Source organism: Filicampus tigris, chromosome 5 (genome assembly GCF_054856515.1).
Source record: "Filicampus tigris isolate MCC_2025a chromosome 5, RoL_Ftig_1.0, whole genome shotgun sequence".
Taxonomy (NCBI): domain Eukaryota; kingdom Metazoa; phylum Chordata; class Actinopteri; order Syngnathiformes; family Syngnathidae; genus Filicampus; species Filicampus tigris.
The window spans coordinates 21452076-21467299 of record NC_141221.1 but is presented as its reverse complement, the minus strand read 5'-3'; the positions used below and the strand labels follow the sequence as shown (position 1 = coordinate 21467299).

Below are 15224 nucleotides of genomic sequence, written 5' to 3'. Positions count from 1 at the left end.
GCGTGCCGCTTGCAGCGTCTCGTCTGTGGTGCGAGTGAGTTCATGTGTGTCAATGTATGCTTCAAACTATAGTGAATAAAAGCTCTGCTGAAACTGGAAGGGAAGTGGGAATGGGGTGGTTCCTGTTTGTAGATTAAACTGGGGGTACTATAGTGAGTGAAAGAAAACTAATTCTAAATTACATTAATTAATATTTGCATTAAATAAATAAACTTGGGTTTTAAAATGGACAATGATTTTAAATTGGACCAGCAAATCAGTCTTCCTCAGAACTCTTCTCCTCATGTGCCGCTGGTATTTTGGGAGAGCAGTTCTGAGGTGATAGTGGTTGAAAGCAAGTGCAACGGCACAGAGAAGACTGTCGGACTAGTGGTATTGATATCTGATGTTGCAAGCCTTAAAGTCCCGTCTGGCAAACATCCATTTAGTTTGGATGAGTAAAGCTTAGATTGGCGAACAATGAATGTGGCACCTCCTTCTTGATTCGTCAAGCAAATGTCATCGAGACAGCCACAATGGAAGTGGCAATGGAAAAGGAAGAAATTCCCCATTGCATAACTACCCTCTCCGAGTTCTATTATCTTGGCTATAGTGTATTTTACAGCTGCCAAAGCTGTCACACAAAACACTGAAGCAACATTCCTTACTTGGCTGAGCTGGCACATTCACTCAGAAAGGATGACAGACATCTCTTTAAATGTAATCACAACACCAATTAACTATAAGCTGTAATAAGATTCTGACTGACAAATTGGTACCACTGTGCTATTTCAGAACAAGAGATAAAGATTCAGATTCAGATTCAGACAGCTTCATTGATGCCCAAGTAGGCAATTCATTCGCAGCTTGCAGGCCCAAATGCACTTTCAGGCTCAACACTTAAATAAAACAATTCATACAAATGTGGCAAATGGGGAGGTAAATACAGTAGATGGCTGGAAATTATGTTTGAAAAAAACAACAACTGTTCACACAAGATACTGTAGCTGCTCCACCAAACCATGCAACATGACTCAGACAGAAATCGGAATCCTCAGTAAAACATATTATTACATCTAATGGAGGCTCATTTGCAGCTTGTTACCAAGTTGCAGAAAAAAATGTATGCTACATTTTAAGCAGGCTTGCACCCTTTTTGTCTTCACTATCTCAAATGATCTGACATCTGACGCAATGACTGCCATTGTGACAGAAAAACAAGTAAAAGATACGTTATCTCTTCTTTTGTCGGAAGAATTTAAAATAATCATTCTTCATTATTGAGTGTGGCTACTTTTCAAAAATCTCACATCAACACCCACTTCGAAAGCACAGACCACAGTTAAACCTGTTGACAGGTCTTTGTACCAATCAAGTCTGCAAGGCTGGAAAAAGTCACCCGCACTTGCAAGTATATTCGATGTCGAAAAGGAATTTAAGTAATGGTGAAGGTTGAAGCAAGCCACATTGCTCTGCTACGTCAATGAAACCCTTCACTGAATGGGAAAACAGACATTACTTTATGAACAACATAGAGTGGTCTTTCACTTAAAGAATCATTATATTTACTACAAATTCTCCAGGCACTTGTCTGCTAGGTCTTCATAAAGAATTTGAAAAATAGTAAGTCAGTACATCAGAGAGCTGCAAATTACAGCAGCTAAGTGACAAAAGTGATGACATTTTTTTTTAACAGCTAAATGCAATTAATTCAAAACTCTACAACTGATTGGATGAAATGTCTATTGTCAATATGTTTTAATAAGATGCATTACTAGGAGATATGAAGATGACAATTCAGCAGTGAACAATTACCAGGCAACCCTCAAACAGTGCAGCTCCAAAACTCGACTCGGAGAGAGCATCTTAATCACAGCGTAATTACATCCTGCCATTCGCCGCAATGAAAACACAGAGGCAGGAAGATGTAAGGCAGCCCGGAACGACAAGAAGGAAATGGATATAAATATACGGTATACGCTCGCAACAAGCTGCCCACATGCTTTTATGTGCCACTTAATATGTGTCAGCTATGTTGTCGACTTTGTACTCTTTAGAAATTCCTCACAAGCTGTGCTGGCTGAAAACACTGAGGCTCTTATTTTCAGGTCTTGTAGTCCCATGTAAATAAACCTCAAAATAGACAAATAGAAGGGCTCAAAATAGAACTCTTGAATGGATAGGATATATTTGTTACACTGCCTCCTAAAGATATGTCACAAGTAAAAAGCCTTCACAATTTAAGAAATACCTACACATAGAGATAACTTGAGAAATAAATCCATATTTTGTCAAGAAATACGTGAAAGAGATTGATAAAAAAAACTAGGTTTGTTCCGATCAGGGATTTATGCTGCATATTCGGATACAATCGTCGATGAGTGACATCGGCTGATACCGATTTCAATCAAATTGATTTGATGCACATTTTTCAATTTTAGACCTGCTCACTAATGGGCTTGATAATCGATTAATATGTCAGTTATTTTTAAGAATATTTTAAATTTGATCCAAATTTCCATCCTTTCATTATGCAAAACCGGACATCATTTGGAATTGACAATGCAGAAAATGCACAAAGACCGGTTAGGGTTATGGGTTAGGTCATTGGTTTGGTCAGTAACGTGCAGTGTCAAGGAAAGCGGGAGGGGACGCAACACTGCACACAGGCTGATCTTTAGTTGGCTGCAGGCTGCAAAATACAAACAGTTTTTGTTATCGGCAATGAAAGGCAATTATCGATGCCAATCGGAAATCGGCCGAATACAATTGGTGGCCGATCGACTGGAACACCGCTAATGAATTTTGACGTCAAATTTCCATATGAGTCCTGGTTTCTGAAAACAGGATAATTGTACAAGTACCATCTGGCTTATCCGGCTCGACTCTAACTAACTGAGCAGGCACATTTGAATAACCTTCTTCTTCTCGAACGTTGTTCAAAAGTGCCATTGGGTTTTTCAGAGTGCAACAAAAACAAGTGTACGTGTGCTCCAAAATGGGACACAGTGCGCCAGTGCGTCAGACAATCTAGACGGAACGAGTGCAAGCACGAGTTGCTGATTAGTTTAGAACATAGGCTGCGTTTGGAAACTAATATGAGGTGTGCGCACTCTGCTTCTCCAAAAACACACACTCTTAGAGTAGTGCAAGGGTGACCCAAATGTTAATTTCTTGACTGGTCCAACATAGAAGGAAGAAAAATAAGAAAACCCGCAAAATAACGAGGTAAAACTGCAATAGATGAAGCTATGGTCACAAATGAAAATCCACAATAGAGTGAACCCGCAATAAGCGAAACGCGAAGTAGCAAGGGAACTGTTTATGTACTTTCAAAATAGAACTTCTTGCAGTACTTATGTTAATCTGTGATTTATTTAGTTTAATATTTAATTTTGCAATATCTTTCTGATACTGATAAAAGTAGTAATATTGGTCACTATAATTGTGATTTTAATTTTCCGGGACCATTTCATCGTTAACCACCGGATATGTTTTGATTTTAAATTTTAAAAAGTAATAAAATAAAACAAGAACATAAGACATGAAATTGTATTGAATGTGCTGTGAAATCATGCAATTTCATAAATGATCTATTTTGTTTAAAATGCAGTAGGTAGAAGTTTGTCACTTATCAAGTCCTAACTTGTATATGTAGTCGTAATCAAATTGTCAAAAAGCATAGGGATCCTGTACAAAACCAAGGATGTCCAGAATAAGAAGTCATTACATTATTATTACCATACCTGACCTATTGTGTGGAAATATGGGGGAAAACCTTGAAAAAAAATACTCTTTTCAAACTACAAAAAACAGCAATTAGAATAATAAATTGATCAAAATATACCGAACCAACAAACCCACTATATATCAAATTAAACACTACGATATTTTATAATCTGGTTGGTTGATTTTTTTTTTTTTACTTCATACTTGATTGTTTTCTGTTATCTGTTTATATGTTCAATAAACAAACAAACTATTAACATATTATGATGTATGTGTGTATCAGCCTCATTTTATTCATTTTCTCATCGCCCATTTAAAGTGCTCTCACCTTATAAATGATTTGAAACATTTTTATGTATGGTTTTCAACATGTATTTGCTGGTTAACCTCCAGTGACTCTGTATTTATTCAAAATCCATTGTGAAAAAAATGGTTTATATGTTTTATGATTGTAAAGTACCATAAACACTTTGGGGTTTTGAGTTTTGTTTTTGGACGTAAACAAAATCAGTTTGAGGGCACTAATCCACACTTTAATGACTCTTCAGCCTTATGGAAACAATGAATATACAGGCATATGAATGTGTCTCCATGTGCCTACATCCAACCAATGAAGGAGGAATAATCAAAACTGTGAATACATTCACCAATAAAAAACAATTGACGGGGATGAGCTGGACATAACCATGGTCAAACAAGTCAAAGAAGAAATCGCGATGCATTTACAGTGTATATTTGTGGGGTGTAATTAGGTCATTGTTGAATGGCTGAGCCTGTTACACAAGAAACCCTGTGTATGTGACCACGCATTTATCAGCAGCATTGTCGGCAACTGTGTGCGACAGTTGAGGGACATCCCGCTAGCATTAAGAAACCACTCACCCAGTAAGAAAGAGCGCAGGGGCGTACACTTTTAATTAAAGTCCAGCTGGTTATCAGTGCTAACACCACTGGGAAAAGAGACAGCATCAAATATGACTGGTGGTGCAAATGTGCTGCCTGACCATGAACGTCAATAGTGCCTCACGTGGCTTTGAGTATCAGTTCGGGGCACCATTTATCTGGACTGTAGTGCATAGCAGACCACATACGGTAAGATGATGTCATCCATGAAGATGAACTAAAATCCTGTTTAACCATTCGAGCCTAACAGAGCATGAAGTACATCCAGTTGGTACACTGATGGACTTCATTCATTTAGTCAGGGAGTTTCCAGCAATTCTACCTCCTCTGTTAGTTTTGATGGCAGTGATGGTAGTTCACATTACACAAGCACAAATGCTGTGCGATGCAGTGCTGGGCAAATTACTTTAAAATAGTAATTAGTCATAGCTACTAATTACTTTCCCCTTAAAAAAATCTGTAAATTGGTAATTGAATTACTCCTTCATAAATGTAATTAGTCACCAGGGAAAGTAATTAGTGCATTACTTTGTGGAAAAACTTTTGAAAACGACAAATATTTTGGATTTTGATCGGATTTCACGAGCCATTTATATATAGTAGAACATCAAGGGTGGGCATTTTATTTCCTTAATATTTATTGGACTTCAAGCCACAACTGGTAGACATACTGTGGCCCTAATTCAAATATTTTCATCCCTACTAAAAGTTTCAACAGTACTGTATGTGATTTGAACTCAATGTATTAAAAAAAAACTGTCATTCAGCTTCCAAACAATTTAGTACATATGGTACTTCCAAGTATACAAAATATTCTCCATAACTGTTGAACATTAATGTGATTTAAACTCTATATGGTTTATCTATTATAAAATGTATAAGACAAATTATTTTTGTTTATACAGTATAGAAGGTTTTGTCTTATGTATAAAATTTGTAAGGCATCCACCTTTGGCAAATTACAATGACAACATGAAAAGAGACTGCAAATGCAGTATCGTGCTGCACCAAATGAGCGCCACTGAATCAGAAACAGTAGTAAGTCACTCCTAAAACATTTGATAAAGAAGAAAAGCACAGCAAATAAACACCAAGAGAAGAACAACTACAACTGCAAATATGTAGTACAATTTTTGGGAATTTCATACAGGTAAACGTTATTTCTTTTGTAACCAATAATGTCTGACTTCTCAGAAAAACACATTTTAAACAAGCATTACACCCTATTCCCTGAATGGTCCACACAGTTCAGCAGATAAGGACAGTTCTCCAAATAAGACACAATGTGTGCACTGAAAGCATCCATTGTTTTTTTTTTTTGGCCACTTTCTGTGACTCCGGGAAAAATCCATCCGTTAGACTGGATTTAACATGACATGAAACCACCATTGGTATGTAAGGGGTGTTAAAGTTTAACACTTGATTACATTAATCGACAAACAATTGTAACAGGAATGCTCCTGGCTTAAATCCGAGGACCAGATGGCAAAATATGGGTGGAGAAAGTGAAGCAGAAAATCACAGCTTCTCTAACAATTACTGTCAGGAACCCTATGGGCAGAAAACTTAATTTCCCCACGATACTCTATAGAGCTGCTCAGTGGCCAACAAGCGATGATTATCTGTGTAAAACAGAACCTTAAGGAAAAAAGAGCAATCCCACTGAACTACTCTTCTCTGGATTAATACAAAAATATATATAAAAACAGCGTTTCTAGCAAAAAATGACACAATAAATAAAAGGGTCTCCCTCACTCTCAGCCTCCTTACCATGACACCACTACTGTAATGGAATTAAACAAACGTAAATCCCCAATCGAGTGATTTTAACAACTGATTGTGTAGAACAAAACACCCAAGCAAATCTGGAAATTCATGTTGAAGGCAGATGAACAGCAACAGATTTTGGATTAACATTACTCAGAGCGTAAACGGATCAAATCAAACATCATTAATGGTGTGAGATTGTTTATTATCTACTCACTTGTTCAATACCCACAGCAAAGCAGCAGAGGGTAATTGTTTTAGAACACTGCTGTCAGGTGGAAATAATCCATCCCGGGAAATCAACCGCTCAGCATTTGGAATACTTCTTCAGCGCATGCAGCGGCACATTTATTTGAACTTGTTAAGAGGGAACTATCTAGTACTTTCAAAGACTGAAACATCACAGTCTCAAACAGAGTGGATTCTCAAATTCAAGGCGGTTATTTTTTCTACTACTAACTGGCACAAATGTCAAAGCACGACGGCTGTGTTTGTATAATCATTGCTACCAAGTACAGAGACAGGAGATTCCAAGAATATATACATGACATTATCATATGTAGCCATGGTGGCAAATGGCTTTCAGTTGTAATGAAATGGCTTACGAGATCAGGCGAGGAGTCTAAACCAGCATCTAGGGAGCTAGAACCTATCAGTTTGGAACTAAAATATCAACAGCAAAAAGTGCAATGAAAGAAGAAAAAAAAAGACAGGTCGGGCCATATTTTGATTCAAAGCTAAATCGAGCGCAAAGCGCAGTCTAACTGTGCACATGGGTGGAGTTTTATTTCCTTTGGTATTTTGCTAGACTTTACGCTGGTAGAATTGGGCGTAAGAGGGCGCTTGCGCCTTTGTGTGCTGTTGTGGGATGGAATAGTCTTTTCCCAGGCCATTCCTAGTGGCATTGAAATCAGGGCGATCGGAAGCACAGTATGCACGTGTGTACGCCGTTTTTGACATTGCGGAATCAGAAATAGGCTCGCTGCGGTCTGTGCATGACATTGGAAGGTAAACTGCAACATCTCCCTAGTCGGGCAGTGGGCCACCTTGCAGCCCAGATCGTGTGTCTGTGTGTGACCCCCTGCCCTCAGGCAATAATGATGGGTGAAGGGGGTGCTATTAAAATATATTCAAGATGATTATATGATGATTATAATCCATTCAATAAATCAATTTTCACAATGATTTGGAGCAGGGGTGTCAAACTCATTTTTGTCGCAGGCCACATTGTAGTTAGGGTTTTGTTCAGAGGGCCGTTTTGACTGTGAACCCAAATAAATGTATGATTGCCTCATATTACAGAAACACAATAAATTGATGAATAACAAATTTGAAATCAGAGGCCAGTAAAAACAGTTTGCTCAAATATTACATGTATTTTCAATCAGTGATTGGTAACACAATTTTTGCATTATATCAACATTTTTAAAAGTGAAATCAATTTGCAATTTGGGTATTTTAGCAAGAAAGATTTAGTCGATGCACAAAATCTGCTGTGGCAGGCACATGAAATGATGTGGCGGGCCGGATCTAACCCGCAGGCCTTGAGTTTGACACGTGTGATTTAGAGGAATTGTCCCACACTGGTGTCATATTTATGAATGAAATACCATGACGTCCACCACATATTTCTGCGCAGCGCCGAATTTGTCTGCCTGCACTTCCATCAAATACACCAAAATCGCATGAGACCACCTGTACTGCACGATAGACCTCATTTTAGTCTAAAATTTTGTCTAATTTTTGTCACCAAATTTACAGATGCGCTAGGGGCTACAGCAGGAATGCCCAATGAGGCATAGCACATCTACCAAATTCACAATCACTCTGAACCAAACCAATGCTACAGCATGAAAATGACAATACGCCCGTTTTTACGCCAGGCACAGACTACTTTCATTTACCAAATTGTCGGATGAGTCGGGGGCGAGCCAACTCCATATGCCGCAAAGCCCGGCACAACACGGCCCCAAACACGGTAGACTAGACGTGCAATGGCACCAAACGGAATTTACACCAAGCACACGGATGCCAGTCTACCAAAATAGGGCCCAATTTCTTATGAACATTCAGTAACATCTGTGCATTAGGTTCAATGAAGACAATGAGGTGATGGTGCCCTTAACAAAAAGGTGAATTAAGTTGAACTAAGTTGCTTTAAAAAGCACCCAGAGTGCTAAAAAAGAATAACAATAACAATAATAATCATAATCATAATCAAATGAACTATTTATGCCTTGTCTTCTCAATGAAACCAGAGAGGCAGTTCATCTGTGCTCCAGAATGCTAATGGGACAGTAGCCTGACACTAACACAATCATGCTGGCCATCTATCACCTTGACAGGGTCAAAAGGACCACACACTCCTACCACGGATGAGGTGCAAGCTTATCGGCGCGTGGTGCAATGGGTCAGCACTATTCCCGGGTAAAATGCTGCAAGTGCCAGCCTCCTCATAACTGATGAGCAATTAGCACAGGTAGTGTAGGTCACGCACCCAACTCCAGAAGCCAGTATGAAGGTGAAAGCATGAGTCATGGCCAACAGACATTTAATGTGTATAAATTCCACCTTGCATCCACTAAAACTCTTGCTGTTTATAGCATAAAAGAAATGATAATAATAGTGCAGCCAAAACAATGAACAGTTTAAAACGCAACTGGAATGGCAAATGTGAATATATAACTGCAATGCACAAGCGAATCTTCCAACAAGTCAGTCGCTGAGAGCAGAGGGAGGACAGACGCCAGCATGCTAGCAGAGGAGAAGCCAGTAAAAACCACTTAGCTGCTATGACATCCTCAAAGTAGACAGCAGCTGTGAAAAGCTCAAAAGGGCAGAAATAATCACAGATACAAGATGATAGCACACGAGGGAATCTTCCTTTCCTTCACGCGTTTGCTTTCATAAACATGTCACAATGTAAGCATGGCTATGACATCCATGACACTAAATAGTAAGCTCATCCTGCTCAATGGTAATCTTACACTCCGATATAATGAGGTATAATGTATTTGATCTAGGGTAGCTGCTTGCTTCGGGGACTTCAAAAGCACTTCAATAGTTGTTGGTGGGTAAAGTTCAAGCACCTTCACTTCGGCAGCACCCCAGCCCTCTCTCCCCCACCCCTTCTTAATCCACTCCAAGCATAGTGATGGGTTCAGCTAAATGCAAAAGCAATTGAATTACCCATGACCTGAACAGGTTAGACTTGTTAACAGATGGCCATCTGATGATCATCATTTGGTAATTCTACTGTTCTGCTTTTGTATGGTGCTGCACTCCTGTCTTTTATTCCATGAAGTTATTCTACTGTAACTTGCAGTTAACCAGATCAAACTAAGTACTGCGTAGGAATAAAAAGACATGACTGATTAATTCCTTTGCCGAGCCTTCATGGGTGGCAGTCGCTGAAATTAGGTGCCTTGTGGTGTTATCATTGGGCTTGTAAATTAGGTCATCATTTTGAAATATAGACCTCTGAGGACATGCTAGCTGTCTTTATTAAAGATCCAGAATCATTTTTTCCAACTCAAAAGAGGCAACCCTTAATGCCATGGAAAATCAAAACAGTCACACATCTGCCCTGTCAGTCAGACTGATGTCCCAGTGGGAGTAAAGATTTATTTTTCATTTGCCACTTAATGAGATAATAAAGAGAATGTCACAGGAGGATGTCTTTCATTACTGAAAGCATTTTGCTAACACTGGTAATGGCAGAAACAGTTATCAGCAACCAGTCCATCAGCCTGTGACAGATAACTGTTGCAAAAGGATGTTCATCAGCAAGCAAAATGTCAGGAGTGCATTTACAACTCCAGGTGAATGTGAATAGAATACTATCCAAGCCATTTGAGACGCGACAGCGTCTGTTTGTTTCCTTAATGGCCCGTATGCTGCCAGTAGGAAACGTCTCATTCACAAGGCAGTGAACTTGTAAAATTCATTGGCACGGAAGCAGCCAAACTCTACTAACATCAACGCTGACACATTCAAAACTGAACTACTGGGTGTACTACTGAGAGTCACTTTGTACTTATACTGTATATATATTTTGAACAGACATGCTTAAAAACAGGAGGTAGCCTAAATGTACTATACATGTATTGTACATTATACATGTCTGTTAATAAAAACACTTTATAAATGTGCAATTCCGTTCAATTATGAATAATGTAGTTTGAAGAGCACCTGGCATAAAAACGCCCAAGGACAAGGAAAACATGAAAATTCCAAAGGCCAGAGCCTGCATCTGAACCCCAACCTCAGAATTGTGAGGTAGATATGTTAACCACTCAGCGTGTTGCCCCACACTACTTTTAAACATTTACTTTAGTTACTGTTAAAAGATACCACTTTTTAAAATGCAAATACATTCTCACTCTTACAAGATACCACACTAATACTAATTAATAACTTTTGCTTTGTCACTGATGACAAAATGCTCAGAAGTACACTGACCCCCACCCTCTTCAATACATTTGGCGCCTTTGCATATGTTGACATAAAGTAGACTACATCGGATGAGTTTTGGAATGTTCCACAAACACAACATGAAGTGACCATCCTCTTCCTTCCATTTCCTGAGGCCCTTAGTAGAATAAGTTTGGACATCCCTGGTCGAGCAAGATAGCAGCCCAGTGGAGATCCCCTGTACCCCCAAAGGAGCAATGATGTACTTTTTTTTGTGTGTGAGGGTGCACATCAACAGACAGGAGGCTTCCTGCTTACCTCCAGACAGTCCAGACTGATGAAACTGGTGATCGCAAATCCATCAATGATATCCTCTTCCTGAGAGCTGGACTCCTGTCTCTTCCGCCGGGGGTTGCGCGGGGCTCTGGCGGCCACTGCGGGGTGCGGCGCCCTTTTAGCGTCCCTCCTCGGACTATGTCCCTCCCTATCGGAGTACGCGGAGTTGGGGTCGGGGCTACGGGGGTCCTTGCTCCCCGTCTCTCGCAACCTCCGCATTCTTTCCCGCTTGGGCCGGCATCTCCGACCCTTCTTCAATTTCCCATCCATGTTTGGAGAGGGGGGTGGGGGGTCTTGGAGTGTCAAAACCAAAGCAAACAGAACTCCACGGGAGACGCTGTCTGTCTGCGCCGTGGAATCACAAACAAGACACAGTGAGCAATCCTAGGCTATGTCGCAACGACTACAAATGAGCGTGTGTGTAAATCAAGCCTTAAACACTCAATGACCTTGAGTAAATAGCCTCGCCAATCTCCATTACGACAAGCAAACGTGCAAGTATCAACACAGGCGGGCGAGGGAAAGGCAAAAGCCACACGTTTTTGGTCACCAATCTGTGTCGAGGCGTATCTGCTAATGCAGGTGCAAAATGGCAGATACAGTTCAAAATCCACGCATTGGACTCGCTTTGTAACTTTTGTTGCATCGGAACACTGACAGAGCGCCAACGCCGAACCTCGCAGCGCGGCGCAAACAGTGCAGAAAAATCATGTCGCCGGCCGTTGTTGTTTCCCCACCTCCTCGATCCATGATTCAATGTCAAAAAGAGCTCTGGATACTATCCAGTCAAGACCGAACGCCTGGTGGTCAACCGAGGAGTGATGTGGTCCTTCAATAATCCCGCGTGTCGAGTTTTAAGATATGATTCCTCGCTGTGCTTCAAGTGTTGCGTGCTACTTGTGCGCAATGTATCCTCAACGCTCCGACAGCGGTCCAGTGTGAAATCAAACTCCATACGGCACAGAAGCGGTCCGTTCCAGCTCGGATAATGTTGGCTTTCCCTACAAATCCACTCCAGTCCGTCCCTTGGTTGCTCAGTGGCTCACGGTGCTCTCTATTCGCATAATAAGCGTTTGATAAGAGTCCTTAAAGCGACAGGAGTGATTAAAATCTTCCCTCTCTCTCTCTCTTTCTCTCTCTCTCTCTCTCTCTCTCTCTCCCGCTCTCTATCTCTCTCTTTCTCTCTCCCTCGCTCTCTCTCTCTCTCTCTCTCTCTCTCTCTATTTCTCTCTGTCTCTCCATGGCATCCTTACATCCGAAATGAAGAGACAGTCAAGCCACATAACCGACGTATTTCCGTCACTTCTGGATTGCAATTTACCAGGAAGCTGTAGTTAAAAACAACATCGATAAAAACAAGGACAAAATCAATAACTGTCGTCCCGGGTTCCCACACATGTCACTATTTTTGGCTGTCAGTCAGAAGTGATGGCATGTGTTGTATTTCCTCCTGTGCTGTACACGCCAGCACGCACACACACACGCACACACTTTTCAGGTTTTGACAAGCTCTTTATGTAATGGTTGGCAACTTGGCATGTTGGCTATTATCCTAGCCAGTATCCTCAGAGCTTCCTCAGCAGAAAACCCAAAATGAAAATTGGCATCTCGTTGTCAGATTTCATATCTTAGACCTATAACTAAGACATTGGAAATTAATTCCATGAAACATTTAACATGTTTCGCAAAATTGAAGTGACATGGACATTTATGCAAATAATATGTATTGCACTAAACTTTGTTTCAATTACTTTTTTAAGGATTTATTTAGTTGTTCAATTTTGTCTTAATGGGGGCAGGTTTTGGCTGTATTGTTACAATGTAATGTGAAAAAGTTAGACACAGCTAAATAGTATAGCTGACGGAAGCCCGTTTAAAATCAGAGGCGGACCGGCCTATTTTTTTTCCCAGACGAAAAAAAAGGCAAATGACGGACGACGGATGCGTACCCACGCTGCAGATGGATAACGGATAACAGACGCTCATTTTTTAGTAAAATGCCCAGCTCTGTATACACACACACACACATTCTTTGGGGAGCAGGAGATGGGGTCACTCGTTCAAACAGCGCAGGAGCAGAATGCAAGCTTCCCATTTATTACAAATACTCAGCGAGTGCAACACAGTTGTACATTTAATCAAAGCTACTCACCAGTTACTCAGTACTTGAATAGATTTGTCACAGAATACTTATTTACTCTTACTCAAGTAATTATTTGGAGCAATTTTACTCGAGTCCTATTATTCTAAAGGAACAGTTCTCTAACTTGAGTACAATTTTTGGCTACTCCATCCACCTCTGCTTTGGAATTATCATTAACGTCATTGTCAGGCTGGTGTGAGTTGTGAATCATGAAGAGTTCATATCAAAAGCTTTTACTGTTAATAATCTCATGAAAAGAGATGCACGCAACAGGAAACTGAATGTTTTCAGTGAAGTTAATTATTATTTGATCATCACAGTACTGAAAGCGGGGGAAGCAAAGTAATGAGAAAGGCAATGACATATTTAAGCAGTTAGTGTGCTGGTTCCTGGGAGGGATATTTCTTTGATGGCTTGAATCTTCTGTGAAACAGGAGAGAAACGCACCAGGATGCAAAACGAAAGTACTTTTATGCTAATACAGAGCGCTGTGGGGTAAATTATCCCGAGCACTGTAGGTGATTAAACTGGATTTGACAGTTACTGAGTGAGTATGATGAAGAGGTTTTGATACACCGCCGAGTCAGGTCGCAGAGTGCACATCTCCAAATGCTACTTGTCCGTTCTTTGATGTACCTGCCTGCTGGATTCTGTTCAAGATCTGCCACGTTTATCAAAATACCCACATGCACTGTAATCCTCCATGATGTTACATTAGAGAACAATAGCCACATGAATAGTGCATCAATCTTTTAGCAAATGGACTTTCAGGGAAACACAGACAGGATCATTCTCATGTTGCTCTAACCTCCGTAACCACCGTGAATCAAACCCTGCTCTGAACAGCTTTGTAAAATCTAATTCAGTAAGGGGATTTTAAAAAATGGGGGAACAGGTATGGTGAGTGGGCCACGGAGGAGAGGGAAGAGATTACCTCAGTTTCTTCAACGCTACTATTTGGTTTGAGCTTAATCCATAGCTAGAGACTCTGAGCTCCCACATTGCAGCCATTCAAACACTAGTCTCTTTGAAATGCTGAGCCATGGCTGTGCTGCAAACTGACAAAAGAGGAAGCCTGTCATGCTTGTACTGTATGATATTCAGGCAGGGCACCGACCTTTTTGAAACCAACGGCTACTTCATAGGTCCTGATTAAAGCAAACTGCTACCGGTTTGATACACACTTCTGCACACGTTTGCTCAATTATGAATAATTAATCATATTCATGTACGTGAAGAAAAAAATAATGATGATACTTCCTCACAACAGTGAGGAAGCAGATAAATATCCACATGCAACACTTTATTGTTTGTTTTTTAATAAATCTCCGCCAGTGTTCACATTTTTAATTGATCACTTCCACAACATTCCTAGGAAATCACAACATACCATCACCGGTGACTTAGTTTCCGAACAGGCCTGCAAGCTACTCATATGGTCCTCGGGGGCTACCTGGTTAATTACACACTAAAATATGTAAACCAGGCTTTTACATTACACAACTCAGCAGCAAAAGACAAATACGCTAAACCAAGTCATTCGGTTGTACGCCGTAAGCAGTAATTTGTCCACACCCGGAATGTAACAGTTCAGGGCCAAAAATCCACAATTCATTTAAAGTATAGTGTTAACTTGAGGATTTTGGTCAACTGAGCAGGACTTTCACAAGGCAGTAACTGAAGACTCATCTGCCAACTGCAGCATGGCCACTGCAAATAAATCATGAGCTTCGGCAACCAAAAATCTTCCACAAGGCTATGACAAATTGCAGTTAGAAAAAAAATGAGCAGACATGAACTGTGTTATGCTCCATTAAAGTGAAATGTTCCACACCGTATTACACACCCACAATTATTCACTGTCGAACCATCTCTTGTGGCCAGGTAAAAAAAAAGAAAATGGTTTTGGTCTTTAGGCGACACACCAGATGGATCACGATACGGGCAACTCACA

The 15224-nt window shown here is 40.4% G+C and overlaps 1 protein-coding gene across 7 annotated transcripts in view; it reads right to left on the bottom strand.

The window, feature by feature from the left end:
• Positions 1-12321, bottom strand: part of fbrsl1 (fibrosin-like 1) — a 330172-nt gene extending 317851 nt beyond the window's left edge. For 4 of the 7 annotated variants that reach the window (XM_086031613.1, XM_086031617.1, XM_086031615.1 and 1 more), the window contains exon 1: positions 11110-12321. In XM_086031613.1, coding sequence (XP_085887739.1) covers positions 11110-11397 — 288 coding nt within the window. In that variant the 5' untranslated portion in view covers positions 11398-12321. The remainder of the gene's footprint in view (positions 1-11109) is intronic. The other 3 variants (XM_086031614.1, XM_086031620.1, XM_086031618.1) reach the window with 3 other exon arrangements.
• Between the last annotated feature and the right edge of the window lie 2903 nt (positions 12322-15224).